Here is a 16994-nt window from a genome sequence, read left to right as displayed (position 1 = left end):
ACAGTTAACACTGCTGTATGATATACAGGAAAGTTGTTTAGACAGTCAATCCTAAGAGTTCCCATCACAAGAAGAATATCTTTTTTTTTTCTTTTTTTTTTCTTTATGTTGTATCTATATGACCTGATGACTATTAGCTGAACCTTTTGCTACAATTACTTCACAATATATGTCAATTAAACCACCATGATGTACACCTTAAACTTATACAGTAGCGTATGTCATTTAATCCTCAATAAAACTGGAAAAAAGCATTATTTCTAGGCATGCCCAAGAGGGTGTCTCTAACAAGAGATCTGCATTTGGATCAGTCGACTGACTAAAGAAGCTCGCCCTCAGAAATGCTGGTGGGCATCATCCAATCTGTTGATGACCTGAACAGAACAAAAGGGCTGAGGAAGGGAGAATCTGCTCTCACTGTCTGAGCTGGAACATCTGTCTTCTCCTGCCCGTGGACATCAGCCCTCCTGGTTCTCCAGCTTGCAGACAGCAGGCGGGGACTTCTCAGCCTCCATAATCACATAAATCAATTCCTATAATAAATCTCCTCATATACACATATAATAGGATATACGTCTACATATCATCATGGTTCTATTTCTCTGGAGAACACTGACTAATACAGGCTGAATCTATCCTTTTAGACAAAAGCAGCCTCAATCTATTCTATTCTTTAAATCATCATAGAAACAATTTCCAAAATCTTCTTCTAGTAAACTTCATAACACATCTTGTTCAGACAAAAGTGTTTACAGGATTTGATCACGCCTGCCATTTTATAGAAGAGAATAATTATAGAGTAGTCACCGCCATGGTTTTACTATGGAGAGAAAAGCAAATGGAGCGGTAGAAAGAAACATGCATCCACTCTCACGTTCCAGGTAGTAACTGTAAACAATGATTTGGGAAGTAAGCAGTTAAGAATTGATCACTTGCACACCTAGATTAATGTCAAACTCATTTTCTGTAATGGCACCTTTTATGCACCTGTTTTATCCACTGTTTGCTGCCAAAAGGTGCAAGTTTCTGATAGCACCTTTCTCATATGTCAAGGAAGTGGCCGTTTTGGAAATTTCACACGGCTCCTTTCTCAGCTACATGGGTGGGAAAGGCCAGATCATAAAACACTGCTCCAGGTGGCCTCTGAGAGCCTCCGCAAGCATGTCACACTCACAAAAATACAACTGAGGAGAGAATTCATGGCATGACACAGGCAGATGGTGGTAACAGGAGCAGCGGCACAGACACCAACCAGTAAGTTGTCATTTTACTGTCACAATGGACAGCTGAACAGATAGCGCTGCAGCTGGGGTCTGCAGAGGGAGGGTCTCCGGGATGCAAGTCGGTATGTCAACCTCAGTGTCTGCATCTTTCTCTGTGGTAAGAGACTGATGCAGGAAGCACAAGTAACAGATGTAACTAAATGTGGTGTAAGTTGACATCAATTGCGTCTTATGATATGGACAGGCCCAGTGCAATTATATAGGCTAGAAGCACGAGTTGGCAGTTGGCAGATCTTGGGAAGCACCAAGAAAGCTTGAGAATCAAGTGGGTTAGGATGAACAAGGGACCACTCTTCTAAGGTGTCCAAGTTTCTCTAGTCAGTCATCTTGCTGTATTATTATCTTTCATGCTTTGTGCTTCTGAGAAAAGAGTTTTACGTATGTGATTTAAAGGCTTAATGGCAACAAACTGAAGAGCTGAAAATGACATACATACTATTCTAACGGTCAACATTGGCTCAGTAACCGAGGTGGGTCAGAATAGGCAGAGTAGGGCAGTGATTCCAGGGATGAAGGAAACACAGACTGAAGCAGGAGGAGGTTGGGGGGAGGAGGGGATTTTCCTTTCAACATTCTGAAACAGTTCCTTGTGATGCTAATAATCTATCATTAGGCTAAACAATCCAAATGCCTTCATTTTTCCTTCGGACTTATTTCCAAATTAGCATTCCCTTTACGTCGGACTGTACATTTCTCAAAATATTTCACTGAGAAATATGAAACTGTCACACACTTTGGCTTAAATATATCTGATCAAAGCTGACAAGACGGGATTGCAACGTATCATGCTTACATTTGCGCATTTCAATATTCACTGGTTAAAGAATATTACACTGCTGATTCGTCTTTTGTCTGTCGTTTATTACTGTTCAGATCCTTATCTCCAGGACTTTCTTGCAAATTGTTATTATTGCACATAATGGAGTTTATACATGAGTATGTAGTTTAATCCTGTCAAAAACACCATTTCCCCTATACTGGAATGTGATAGAAAAAAAATAAGTCCAAATACCAGGAACTCCCAGAAATGTCCAAGGATTTTATTCCTCAGGCTTAGAGATGAAGCTTATGAAGTTTGCCATGATTTGCTGCACTATCTTTCCACTCACACGTACTTCAGTCTGGACAACCTATCTCTAATGTCATCTAACTTTCTGCTGCTATCTTGAGTTCAGTTATATCACATTAAATGTTGTCCTTATAGCACTAATCCTGCGTCCGGTTGTGACCCCACCCCCATAAGGCAAGCCTCCTGTACTCATTTGAGCACCTTGGAGAAAATCGTGGCTACACAGCAGCTAACCATCCAGAGTGTAATTCTGATGCCTGTGGGATAATGGTTCTCTGTTGCTTTTCCTTTCACTTTGGGTCACGGAAAGCACATAGGCATTGCAGGTGAAGTAGGACCCAAATCTAAATTTCAGATTACCTCCTAATTAAATATAATGGAAAATACATATTGACTAAAGAAGTGTATTTCTATTCATAAAAAAGAGCTTTTAACTACCATTCTCCTAAGGACATTTTAAACCTTTCATTGGTATTAGTAATCAACACTGCAAAATCAAATTAAATTTTATGATGACTAAAAATATAAGAAATATAAACTTTAGATGTCTGAAAATGTTTAAATATAATTATCTCTTCAGCTTAGGTACAGTCCTCTAAAATATGCAAGTAATATTATTTCTTCAATATAATGGGACAAAAGTAAAGCGTCTTGAATTAGAATCCATGCATATTTTTAACTACCAAACTACTTTGTCATTAATAAAGAAAAATATACTAAGAAAATCAATAGTTTGTACTTGTGCTGTCTTGAAAGAAAATCGATCTATTATTTATATCTTAAATTCCCCAAAACCTCTGCCCTCCAATAAAAGTATCATCAGTAGTGAAGGAGTAAAAAAGTATGCATAAAGACACTTTAGGACTACTGAAACTAACATATCAATAATAGATGACCAGCGCTCCTCTGTATGATGTAGTCTGTGAAATGTTACAAAAACGTTGTCTCCTTGTGAAACGCTTCAACAGAACCCCGTGTGTGAAGGACAGATCCCTCAGGACAACTCCGTCTGTATTGCCAACCACAGTTCTGTTTTAGATGAAAAGGCTGTGAGGGAATCTTCACAGGTTTCCTAATGGTTCAGTGGCTTCATCTAATGCTCTCCCCTAATTGGCCCTGCATTCAAGACACTTGGTCAATGATGCAGTATTTAGATCTTTGACAATCACACACTCCCAGGCCAGGGAAGAGTTTCCCATCAGAGAGCAAAAAGGATTCGTGGCTTCAAGTCTTATGGACAGAGAGAGAACAGTTGTTAGTTGAGGTCCCGATGGTATTAGAAGATTCTATCTGGACAGTGAAAGCATTGTCAGAAGTGGTTCATCTGTTGAAGAAAGTGGAGCATGCAAAAACTGTAGGATATTTGGTCTGCATAAACCTTACCTTTCATTCTTTTGTTTCAGGATAAATTGGGGTGCCTCCTGAGAGACTCTAAAAATACACATCCATCATGAGGAAAGCTACCTTCTACAAACAGAAATGGAAGAATAAAGAAGGCTGCTTCAAAGAGCTACAATGCCACTTCTTATTACTTAAGTCACTTGGATCGTAGTTTAAAATCGCATTTTATATAAAGAAACTACTTGCTTAAATAACTACTCTTTCCAAGAGGTTTGGCCTGAGCCCAGAGAAACAACTCTCTCTTTTAATCCAGTCTTAAGGTAACACACGCAAAAATCTGTTATCTGCATTTCTACATTTCTGATGGCTTAAGCCATATCCTGACATGATTTCAATATACAGCATAATGTCTCCACATTTCAGTTTTCTCATCTGTAGATAGGAAAAATATTAATATCTGGAAGAATGAAACAAGGGAACTGAGGGGGCAATAGGATTTTATTCCATATTGTAACAATGATTACTTTTTAAAATTCAGAAAATAAATTTTATGAGCCAAATATCTTTTAGTGTGCTCCCAAATAAATCACCTTCTCACAGCCTCCTGCAAGATTGAATATTTAGTATTTCAATGTGGGGACAATGGAAAAACTGAAGCGCATCCCAAGCCTGGAAGAACCAGACATGGTGTCAGAGGGTATGTTGGTCTTCCTGCCACTGATTACTTGACATCCCCGTGGAAGGAGCTTTGGGGACCAACGAGTAGGCAAGTGGGGCAGCTGGGCGCGGGCGTAAGTCCTTCTTCCCTCACAGGAATCAAGCAACAACCATTAGGCAGAAAGGACTTTCCTCTCAGTGTGGGATTCTAGAGTCTAGTCAGTCACCTAGAAGTGAAACAATGATCAACTCTGGATCATTTAGTCACAAATCAGTTATCAACTCCAATGTGTAGGGAGGTCCAAAAGCTATTATACAAAAGGAGTTAATACTGGAATTCTTGAAAATAAAAACTTCTCCATTATGTTTATACAATTTTGCAGATGCACTCAAAAGCAATAAATAAAACATTTAGGTTAGGAAATACACTTTCTGTTCACGCATTAATTAGTTACATTAAGGGCTTTATAAATCAGCTCCTGTATGTCCAAGGAAGGAAATCTGCTTTCTTCTGATGAAAGCCCCATCTCAGTGGCGGCTGGTAAATCATGAGTGACTCGCTCTGAGGAGTGAGAGGAAGCCCTGAGTGGAGTTTGCATATCTTTATGACATGAACACTTCCACCATAATAGATTTTTAGCTACCAATATGATGCCACTGGATGCAGAGTTGGAAGGCGATGCTGAGCAGCGTACTGTTGCATAGAATTTCTACCCCGCAGACACCATAGATGTAAAATCACCCCTGGAGCACCAATTAACAGTGCAATGCAGTAAAATAATTAGGAAGGGTTGAGACTGGGATATTTATTACTTTGGATTTTAATATAATTTAAAATGTATGTAAGTAATGCTTAATAAGGGCTGTGTTTAACAAGTGGCTCACAGAATTTCTGGAAACATAGCAGTAAATTCTCCCCAGTTGGTACGAGCTGGCCCTAGTACATCACTGCCTTCATCTGCAGATAAAAGGCAAATGTACAGAAGAGAGAACAGAAATCGAAGCACAAGAAATTCAATTAAAATATAAGGAGGACTTGGCTACTAGTGAAAACGTCCATTCTCAGAGATATTTAAGAATCAACAGCAGGGTCTTTGGTATTGAAGATTCATGCTTTGACCTGCTGTAGTGCTGAAGACGGGTCTAGATCATTTCTTAAAGACCCCTCAAATCTAAGACATGATACGTTTCATCAATTATAACTTGAAAGAGCTCCCTTATCAATAATTTATATTTCAAGTACAAATTGATAATGAGTTGCCATTAACGAGAATTTTATATTTCCCATTATCTTAATTATGATCAGTCACAGCTAGTTATCAGCACAGGAAATGCAACTGGAAAGCAGAGCATTCCACTTTGTACTTTAATTAACAGATTTAACCAATCAACCTCTGTAGCCTGGCGCTTCCCACATGCAAGCACTTATTATACTACATGTGAATCAATACCGAAGTATAACCACGGTCTCTAATGACTGCAATAGAGAGAAACTGTCAGAAATATATTTATGACTTATCATCACATCCATTGAGCTCTTATCTCTTACGAGAATCTGATTGCTACAAACCTGTTCCAATACCTCTTGTTAATAAAGGAACTAGGCCTCTGCATGAAACCATTCTTAAAACGAGTACCTGTGGACAGAGTGGAGAGAAGAAACTCAAACATTTAATCCTACTTAATGATTCAGGAATACAATTAATCAGCAAAGCCATTCTAAGGAGTGGTCCTCTAGGCAGAAAAAAAAAAAAAGAAAGAAAGAAACCTAGAAAAACAGAACAAGATCATTAACATTGGCACGATCTTGCCCTCCCTTCATTTAACAAAGGACTGTCTAATTCTTGCAATCAGAGTCCTTGTCGGTATCCCCAGCCCGGCTGCCCGCCGGTCTTCAGCCTCATCTCCCGTCCCAATAGACAGATGCTTCTCCTCCAAATCTAGGAACTGGGGATGGTCTTACAAGAGTCCGACAGAATAGCAATCTGCTAGTTCAAGGATTTCACCTTCCCTAACTCCGTGATTAAGCAAGACTCAAGGAGTTCCCCAGATTTTTTTTTTACTATGCCCATCTTTAAATATCTATTCTCCAATCCTCTACCTAGACCTACGCAGAATCTAAAAAAGAGTGGATGTATGTATATGTGTAACTGATTCACTTTGCTGTGCAGCAGAAGCTAACACAACATTGTAAAGCAACTCTACCCCAATAAAAATTAATAATAAAAAAAGGAATGTTCCATTAAAGGACATTTAGGGCCTATCTCCTGTTTTATTTTAGTATCTGCCAAATATATCAAATTAAAAATGTAAATTCGATAGTTTGTGCTATGTGTCATTTGCTTGTTCTACCATTTAACTGGCATTTTGAATACCAATCATTGACAGACGAAGCGTTATCTTTTAGTCTAATGTTACATTCTGTAGTAAATGCATGAAGATTCACACACATTAACATCAATTAGTGTTAATGGGGATTAAAAGCATGAATTTTTGATGCACCTAAGAAAGAAGGTCCACTTTAACCTTATCAAGGATTTGCCAAATAGTCACCCTAAAATTGACATTCGAAATGCCTTCAAAATTGTTTGAAAAATCTTTTCCCAAAATTAATGTTAAAATTTCTCTGCAGTGTAACATAAGTATTACAAGAAAATCAAAACAAGCAATTCAAAAGATAATCATTTGTGGTTTTCTTTTTAACCTTCTCATTTTTTGTCTAAATTACTATAAATGTTAACTTACCTATGAATCAGCTTTACTTTCAGAATGATTAATACATTTATTATCCTATTCCATATTATCTCCACAATGATATTAGACACCTAACTTTCAAAATGCAACACTACAAGGCACCCAATTCTGCAGCCCCGTGCCAGGGTGCCCCTCCCAGCAAGCGGATCAAGTGTTGGATTTCTGCCTAACACACCACACCTGTGTGCCACACACAACCTCATATTAATGCTCTGATCAGATACGCTCTGCTTATCTTCCTGGGTCCCTCCATTTGGCTGGTCATCTGTTTGTTCCCTTTTTCTTCTCAGCACTATTACTGCTTCATTCACTGGGACCTTGGGAAGAAGGGAAAGTAGATGCTTCTGTGGTTTGTCATCTTGTTGTGAAAGCCCTCAAATTTTCGGTTTTCTGTTCTGATTTTTATTTTTATCTTTAATGAGTAATTTTTGTTAAGCACTTGAAATCCTGCTTTTGAATGCAAGATGTACTTCACCTGATGAAAACATGTGCTTAAGAAAATTGTCAAAATATACACAAATATATCTGCTTTATTTTCTGCTCATATATACAAACGTTTGCAAAGAAACTGCAGAGTTTATATTAATATGTCTCTAATGCCAAAATCTTAAGTAATATTAACTCAAAATTTCTTAGGCTTACATTTGAAATTCTTCCTTTATATAATCTGGATAATTGTTCAAATGTTTCCCAGAGACCTAAAGTATATACATTGTAAAATTGGTGAGGGAAAGGTGAAAAAATATGGACAGAGCAGCTCATTTTTTAAAATAGAAAGTACTATCGAAGTTCTGGGGAGAGAAAGCAATTTATTTTTCAACATCTTATAATCAGGATTATCCTCTTAGAGGGAAAACAAACTAGGCAAAACAAAAATCCACATGGAAGTGACCAGAATGAAAATGATTTTATTAAAACTGGGGACCATTTTTTAAAAAAATCAATAGCACTTGATATTTTATGAAGAATAAAATAACACAAGTATATATAAATATTTCCATTTCAGTGAACTTCGTGCATTTCCATTTTCTCAGTTTTACCACTTTGAGTCCTGGTTTCCGTCCTGTTCTCATCTATCTTTATGCTCTCTCTCTTTTATTCTTTTTTTTTTTAACATCTTTATTGGAGTATAACTGCTTTACAATGTTGTGTTAGTTTCTGCTGTATAACAAAGTGAATCAGCTATACATATACATATATCCCCATATCCCCTCCCTCTTGCGTCTCCCTCCCTCCCACCCTCCCTATCCCACCACTCTAGGTGGTCACAAAGCACCGAGCTGATCTCCCTGTATGCTCTCTCTCTTGACTGATCTCCTCCAAGGCTTTAAATACCAGTATTGGACATGGTGCCCAAGTCTGAATATTCGGTCCAAAGTTGTCCTCTGAGTTCCAAGCTCAGATACCTGACAGCTACTTGGCCTTAGGTGTCAGAATCTTAAAGTGTCTCAAACAGAACCCTTCTGTCTCCAAACACTCCTGGCTCCACCTTCACACCCACAACACCCAATTTCCCCACTTTCAGTAAAAAGCACTGCAATTCAAGTCTGTTAAACAAAATGTGCGGGTCAACCCCTCAGCAAGTCCTAGGCTTTTACTCCTAAATCGTGTCCCAAGTCCCTCCTTTCCCCCATCTGTCCTGATTCGAATTCCCACATGTGTCTGATTCAAATTCTCCCCTGCTCAGAATAACAGAAGAAGATCCTGGCTTCCGTTTCTTCTCTTGTTTCTCTCTAGTCTATCCTCTACTCAGCAATGAGAGTATTTTGAAACACAAGTCGCTGGACGCCAGGACTCTGCTTAAGATGCTCCAGTGGATTCGCATTGCTCTTTGAAGGAAGTCTGGTGCCACCACAGGTGTCCAGTGCCATCTCACCGCGTGCACCCCAGCTCATGCTGTGCCCTCGCCACACCAGACTCCTGTCACATCTAGAAACGTTCAAGGCCCTTTCAAAACTGGAGGCTTTGCACATTTGGTTTCCTCTCCTTAGAAGGGTTCCCCTCCCTCTGCAGGACTGAGACGTCTTCCTGACCACCCCAGCGAAGACCACCCCTCCCTACTTCTCTGTGTATATTACACTTTCATCTCCTTAATGGCACTTCATACTTGTAATTAGGTAATCTTTGTTTACATATTTATTGGCAGCGCTTCTGCCCTCAGATATAAACTCCAAAAGAGCAGGCCTACATCTGAATAGCTCACACCTGTATTCCCGGTGCTTGGGACTCTATGAATAATCGTTGAATGTTGTTGATTATTTCAAGTACAGGAAGCAAAGAACACAGTAAAGAGAGTGAAGATTCAAATTTGAACCCTGGTTCCATCGTTTACCAGCTGTATAGTCTTGGGCATGTCACTTAAACTCTCTACCTCAATTTCTAAATCTCTAAAATGAATGGTTGTGAGAACTACATGATTTCAAAAGTATCTAGAGCAATGCCCGGCACAGAAAAAAAAAAAAACTCAGTGAAGTTTAGCTATTCATTTATGCATTAATTTATTCTCCAAGTATTTACTGAGTGCTTACCCTTTGCAGGGTGTTGTGTAAAATTCTGTGAGTAAATCAGTCTTTGCCATTTGTGGACTTGAAATCCAGTAAAAGAAACAGCATGTACACAAAGAGATAAACACAAAGAAAGTTTGCTAAGGGCTGTTGTAAACAAGTAGCACAAACTGAGTGGCTTAAAACACAGAAATTCTATTGTATTACAGTTCTGAGGCTAGAAGTTTAATATTAAGGTGTTGGCAAGGTTGTTTCCTTCTGAGGGCTTTGAGAGAGAACCTGTTCCATTCCTCTCGCCCAGCTTCTGGTGGTTAGCTGGCAATCTCTGGCTTTTCTTGGCTTGTGGAAGTATCATCCTATTCTTCCTTTCACATGGCGTTCTTCACGTGTGCATGCCTGTGTCCACATTTCCCTTTTATATAAGGATACTCAACTAATTACACCTGCAATTGTCCTTTTTCCATATAAGGTCAGGTTCTGAGTTATTGGGGGTTAGGACTTCAACATAAGAATTTGGGGGGAACACAATTCAACCCATAAGACTATAAGAATATAACATTTCTTAAGCAAATTCAATACTCTGTACACTTAAATAACAAGAGAGCTGTAAATGGATTTGGATTTCTAGAAAATTGGCTAATGCAGAATATTGTAATGATTTCAACACCAATCACATCATAACTAAAGTCTCATTATTAGCCAAAATTTTAATTTCTCTTTTTCTAAGTTTCATAAGATGAACCAGAGTATTTAAATATAGAAAACTAATAGAAACTAAATGATTACAAATTATATTTTTCAGCAGAAGAGAAAAAGCTATTAAAATTAAAAACATCTTAAAACAAAAGCATCAGTACATCTACATAGTAAAATAAATGTATCTGCATCCACTGCCAGATATCTATGATAAGTGACGGGTACCCTTCATAAAACTTTGTTTAAAAACATGTTACCACAACTACACCACCATCATTCAGACACCTCTCAACACATTTTATCTCAGCATCATAATGTCACAGGTGATACAAGATGGTTTGAATGTGGAGTGGAGAGAGAGTTAACTGATTTTCACTGTGAGAAAAAAAGTACTAGTTTTATTTCATTTGACAGGATGTTCTCTAAAATAAAAACAGAGTCCATCTAGGTGTTAAGAGCTGCTTGTTTTCTATAAATCCTCTAAAGCTTTCTGTTACTGTGGATATGTAAAGTAAGAGTTTGGGATTTTTTTAGGCCTCATAGGAATATGGTGGTAACCTGTCCATAAAGTGGTGCAAGGTGCAACAAATCTCCCCTGGTAATAACCATATCCAGGGACAAAGTTGCCCCCTGTGATGTTGAGAAGACATCTAAAGCTCTGTGGGAGCAATCCCTGCCAAGCTAAGCTCAACATTTCACTGAGGCCATTCTGAGAAAGTGGCTCAGAAATGCATGTGGAAGAAATTTTAGACTGAAAAACATGCCATTAAGACTCAATTAAATGTGGCAACCAAAAACAATTTACTAAAAGCATATGATCAAGTGTTTCACACGTATATAATAATAGAATACACATTATTCTGAAACAAGAAAAATCAAAAGTAGCCTTACAAAAATGTGTCTAAAGTTCTTGGATGATTTGATGAATCTGTTACCTGGTGATGAACTGCTTTTTCAGAAAAGATTTACTTTGCACAGTTTTCTACAGGCACGCACTCACGCTCTTCACATTCTCTCCAAGCTCATTTAGCAGAATTAAGAACGTGAATGCGGAATCTGAGGCAAACACACAAATGTGCTCGAGGGTAGAAGCCCAGTAACATGGGAGGTGGCCAGAGCAGTGCAGTGAAGGAAGCAGAAAGAACAGTGAGATTTTGCAAAGCAAAGCGCATCCAAATACACGAGCCTCAAAATGGTAAACTCTCTCCAATGATGTCCCCAATCTGGGGAGGAGGGAGGTCGGATGAAGTGTGAATGAGATGATAAAAACCTTTCATTTGTTTCTTCAACTTTAAGCAGGAGTTAATGGACCATCTTTTAATGGTCCGCACAGTGACTTAGTCATCAGCACGCAGATTCTCTTCAGCAAACGTGTCCTCCGAATACCATTCCCCCTCAACACCCGCACTTATTTGTTGCTTCATAACCCCCATCTTCCAACAGTTGGTGGGAGCAGAAAGAAACATGAAAGGGAAAAAAATGACAGCTGGTTTCAGTGGAAAGAACAAGAGATCTGGGAGTCCTACCCAGGGGCCTGCTGGAGGAGGCTGACACCAGATCAGAAAGTTAGACTTTTAGGATTTTATGAGCCAGTGGTAAAACACAACCATTATTTTAAAATAAATAATAAAAACTTTAAATTGTATTAAAAACAGAGGGACTAAATATTTAAAACACATCCTTTCCTCATTATTTTACTGTCTTCCTTTTTCTATGCTTCTGAGGTTATTTATGCTTATTTTATCTGTATGATGGAAATGCTATGTAATGTTGTACTTCAAATTGGCCAAGGTGGGAGTATTTACACCACAGAAATTGGCAAATGCTAAAAATCAGGGTGTAACATTGTTTTATTGATCGTCTAGACTTTAAAAAGTGATGGAAAACTTTTTTCTAGTAATGTGTATTCAACCTAAAATGTGTCATGTCATTATATTGCCAATAGCACAAAAGAATTGAGGCAATCCCAAAAAATGGCCAGAAGACTAAATAGACATTTTTCTAAAGAAGACATATAGATGGCCAATAGGCACATGAAAAGCTGCTCTACATCGCTAATTATCAGAGAAATGCAAATCAAAACCAAAACAAAGTATCACCTCACATGGTTCAGAAAGGCCATCATCAAAAAGTCTACAAATAATAAAAGCTGGAAAGGGTGTGGAGAAAAGGGATCCTGCTACACTGTTGGTGGGAATGTAAATTGGTACAGCCGCTATGGAGAACAGTATAGAGGCTCCTTAAAAAAATAATAATAGATTTACCATATGATCCATCAATCCCATCGGTGGGCATATACCCAGAAAAAATGAAAACTCTAATTCGAAAAGATACACGCACCCCAATGTTCACAGCAGTCCTATTTACAATAGCCAAGACATGGAAGCATCCCAAGTATCCATCAACAGATGAATGGATAAAGAAGATGTGGTACATATATACAATGGAATATTACTCAGCCATAAAAAAGAATAAATTATTGCCATTTGCAGCAACACGGATGGACCTAGAGATCATCACACTAAGTGAAGTAAGTCAGACAAAGACAAATATTATATGATATCACATATATGTGGAATCTAAAAAAATAATACAAATCAACTTATTTACAAAACAGAAACAGACAGACATAGAAAACAAACTTATGGTTACCAAAGGGGGTGGGGGAGGAGGAGGGATAAATTAGAGGAGTATGGGCTTAACGGATACACAGTACTATATATAAAACAGATAAACAGCAAGGATTTACTGTACAGCACAGGGAACTATATTCAACAGCTTGTAATAACCTATAATGGAAAAGAATCTGAAGCTGTACACCTGAAACTAACACAGTACTGTAAATCGCCTATAGTTAAATTTAAAAAAAATTGAGGAAATAATTTTCCAGTACTTGAAAACTATTACCCAATTCTGCAAAGAATCTGCTCATATGTTGGAGGAGGTCATGGAGAGGACCCGACCTCCAGTTGACTCTCGAGCTGGACCCAGGCAATGAGACGCTCCGCACTCCCTCCCAGTCCTCGAATACATGTCCTGCCCACCATTCCCTCAGTCGGGGCTGTTTCAAGGATGCAGCCTGGACAGAGCAATGTGTTGTTGAGACCATCTGGACGGTAGACATGACTGAACCCAAAAAGGCCTCAAAATAAACTGAAGATGCTGGCTGCTGTGGGTGGGGCGGAGAGTAACTCATCTTGCGGCCCTGTCCAAGACAAACCTTGTAAATTTTCTTGCAAATTAAACCTGCCGCCTACCAATCAGGAGTTGCCTGCCTCTTCTGCCCCTCCTTGGCCTCAGGCTATGGGGGGCCAGTCTAGAATTCCACCTGGGTTCGAACCAATATCACGTCATCGATGGAGTGAAGTTACAATACCGACTTCCTGGTTTCACTTTCCTATTCCTCCTCAAAGGAAATAAAAATATTAACCAGCATTTATATCAGAACTACAGAACCAAGAGTTCATCAAGTTCATCAAACTAAAGAGATTCTGCCAGAATTAATCAGTTATGTAGAATTTACAATAAAGAGTACTGCGTATTTTATTATTATTATTTGTCAAAGTGACTGCTACACATCCTTATATATATATATGTAAGATTTATAATGTATTATGTAACAACGTAAAATATACATATATGTTTTGTTTTGTCCGAGATCCAATTATTAAATGTTTACCATCACTCGGCTGTCTCTACCATCCAAAACCTATTGATTTGAAGAAGTTGTTTAACTCTACAAGCATCAGCTTCCTCATCTGCAAACTTGTGAAATGGGTGCCTTCCTCAGAGGATAATTTTAGGGGTAAAATAAAATAATCTTCATGCAAAAACCCGGTATGGATCGCAAATGTTAATTACCATCATCCATTCAGCTGTATGTTTTCTCTCCTAATACGAGCTCTTCTAAGGACTCGCAGGGTTTACAAAGATGAACAGTGTTTGATCCTTATCCTCAGGCTGCTTACAGTCTAGTAATGTGGAAATCACTAAAATAATGTAAGAGGATGAAATGTGTTCCAACAGAGGAAAAAGCAACCTACCGTGCAATTAAAGGAAAAGAAGGAATTGGTCTTTACCTGGAGCACCACGGAAGACTCCATAGAGAAGGTGGAATTCTGAGATAAGCTTTGAAGAGTAAGTTGCATTTCTGTCAGTGGAGAAGGTGTATGTGGAAAATGCAGGCATTCGAGGCTGACACATGAAACACCAAACACATCACACCATCACAAGTATTACACCCTCAGCTAAGGAAATCATAACTGCATTGATAAATCTGCTGCATCAAAAACCCTTCCATGTTACTTCCACATAAAACAGAAAAGATTATGCTACTATAGATTATACAATCCAGTGTGCCCATCTACAATTTTGCATATTCAAAGGTTGACTAAATATTTATTGTTTTCCCAGCTTATAAGCCACGTCCACTTCTAATAACCAAAGTGTAAACTATCCTCTGACCTTCTCTCCTGAATGAAAAAATTCATGTTCCAGTGAATTTTCAAATTATTTTTCAAGGAAACTCTATAAAATACATCCTATTGTTACATAGGACAAAAGGGACTGTTCCATAGATTTAAAGAAAATTAGTCACTGATTCCAGATCTATAAATATATAAATTATGCACACATTATGTAAACAATGAAGAGCGCCTGCCTCTAAAGTGAGGGTTTAATGGGAGACTAAAACACGGAAGAGAAAAGTGAAGCCTTTTCAAACATTCGTGGGTACAAGGACTAACTATTAAAGAAAGAGCGTTATTTTATCCCTCAGTTAATGAGTCTTGCAAGGGTTGACATGACTTGGTCAAACTCACCGAAAACCTTTTTCTTCTTGCTAGTCAAAATATGCCAGCTAATGTTTGTGACTTTAAAAAACAACACTTGGAAGAAAGCTTGACAGAGCATCTACAGAGTCTGTATTAAGTGTAATAGAAGAGCGATGTCTATTAATCTCTCACACACAAGTCTCCCACGTAAGGTCTGTGGCCTTGACCTCAAGTGACTATGAAATAGACCACAGGCCCGGTCTAGGTCCCAACAGGACATATGTCAAGATAAGCATTCGCTCCCCACTGAAAGCCCTATCGCTCTCCACTCTTCCCATTCCATGCACTTCCCGGCAAGCCACTGCGCCTTCTCTCCCTGATGACAGCTGTCAGTCTGTCGCTGTCTGAACACGCAACACTTCTACAAAATCTAAAGAGAAACTGGAAAGGCAGGGGCTGAAACACTCCGTTGAAAAACACACAGCGCGACCTCCTTCCTGGAGATCCAAGACTCCTCAATCATCCCCTTTCAACCGCAGGAGGGAAGAACCGCCTCTTAACTAAGACTTGGAGCTCGTCCCGTCTCCTCGGACCTGGGCATTCCCACGCACCTTGTTACACAACGTAACTGGAAACCATCCCGAGAAGAGAGAGCCCACAAGCCCCTGTGAAACTTCAGCGGGAGTGCGGAGGTGCTAAAGCCAGCCGGCCAACCCAGGGGCGGGGAAGTCGCTCACTCCCCCGGCGCCCGGGCAGCAGCCTCTGGACCTCGTGGCGACGCCCGGCGGGGGCGCGTGAACCCCCGTGCCCGGGGCCGCGGGGAGACCGCGCCCTCCCGCAGGGCGATCCGGTGAGTGCCCGAGGCAGGGAGGCAGTGCGAGGGGAGCGGCGGGGAGGGTGGGAGCCGGCGGGAGCTCAGGGCTCGCCCGCCCGCCAGCCCCGCGCCCGGAGCTGCGGCTCCGCGGAGGGAGCCGGCGAGGCCGGTCCCGGGGCAGGAACTCACCAGCTGCAGCGCGCAGAGGCCGATGAGCGCACAGCGCCCGGTGCAGCAGCCCATGGTGCCCGCGTTGTCCGAGCGGCGCGCGCCGCCAGAGGTCCGCGTCGTCCGGCGCCGCTGCCTCCGGACTCCCGAGCAGCCCCCGCCCGGCGCTCGCCCGGCCCGGCCCAGGCTCCACAGCCCCGCGGCCGCCGCTCGCAGCTCTCGGGGCCGGGCTCGCGCGCCGCCTTTGTTAGTTTCCCGGGCGGGCAGAGGTCAGGACGGCGCGCACGACCCGAGCGTCTGGCGGGGGTCCCTGCCGCCCGCTGTGCAGGTCTGCTTCTTGGGGAGGGGGGGCCGGGCGGTCGGGGCGGGGGCGGAAGGGAGGCTACAGATGGTGAGTGGGTGGAAGTCTGTTTAGGGGAGGGGAGTGTGTAGGAGGTGGGCGTCTGAAAAGTGGAGAGGGCCGCGTGTGTGCGTGCGTGTGTGTGCGTGTGCGTGTGCGTGTGGCGGGAAGGGATGAATGGAAGGGAGTGCCGGGGGGGAGGGTCGGCCTGTCTTGTTTGGAGTCTGGAGAGGGAGGACGAGGAGGAGAGAATGAGAATGCGAATGAATATGAATGAGCGTGAACGGGGGCGTCCGCGGGCGCTGGAGACCCTCGGCGGCGGGTGGAACTGCGGAGACCCGGGCGCGGCTTTCTCGCTGGGGGCTGTGCTGGGTGTCGCAAAGGTGGTCGAGGCGGGTGCGAAGGAGGGGACCGGGTTCGGCTGAGGTGCCCCGGAGGCGGAGAGGGTGGGAGTGGAGACGGCGTGGTGCCCGTGGGAGACGGGCCCGGAGGCGAGAAGCCGAGGGCGGGCGAGCGCGGCGGAGCGCGGGCCGAGCTCCGAGACGGCGGGCTGCGAGCGCGGGCGCGTCCGCTCGGCCGGCGCTGGGCGCGCGGCT

General features: G+C 41.4%; 1 protein-coding gene across 1 annotated transcript in view; it reads right to left on the bottom strand.

Annotated features, from left to right (window-relative positions):
- NKAIN3 (sodium/potassium transporting ATPase interacting 3) overlaps positions 1–16133 on the bottom strand; it is a gene marked incomplete at both ends in the record, with an annotated part of 516754 nt that extends 500621 nt beyond the window's left edge. Inside the window, one exon of the mRNA XM_081258399.1 lies at positions 16080–16133. Coding sequence (XP_081114525.1) covers positions 16080–16133 — 54 coding nt within the window. The remainder of the gene's footprint in view (positions 1–16079) is intronic.
- Between the last annotated feature and the right edge of the window lie 861 nt (positions 16134–16994).

This window comes from Mesoplodon bidens (genome assembly GCF_964165515.1).
Source record: "Mesoplodon bidens genome assembly, chromosome: 16".
In the NCBI taxonomy this organism is placed as follows: domain Eukaryota; kingdom Metazoa; phylum Chordata; class Mammalia; order Artiodactyla; family Ziphiidae; genus Mesoplodon; species Mesoplodon bidens.
This window is presented reverse-complemented; position numbering and strand designations above follow the sequence as displayed.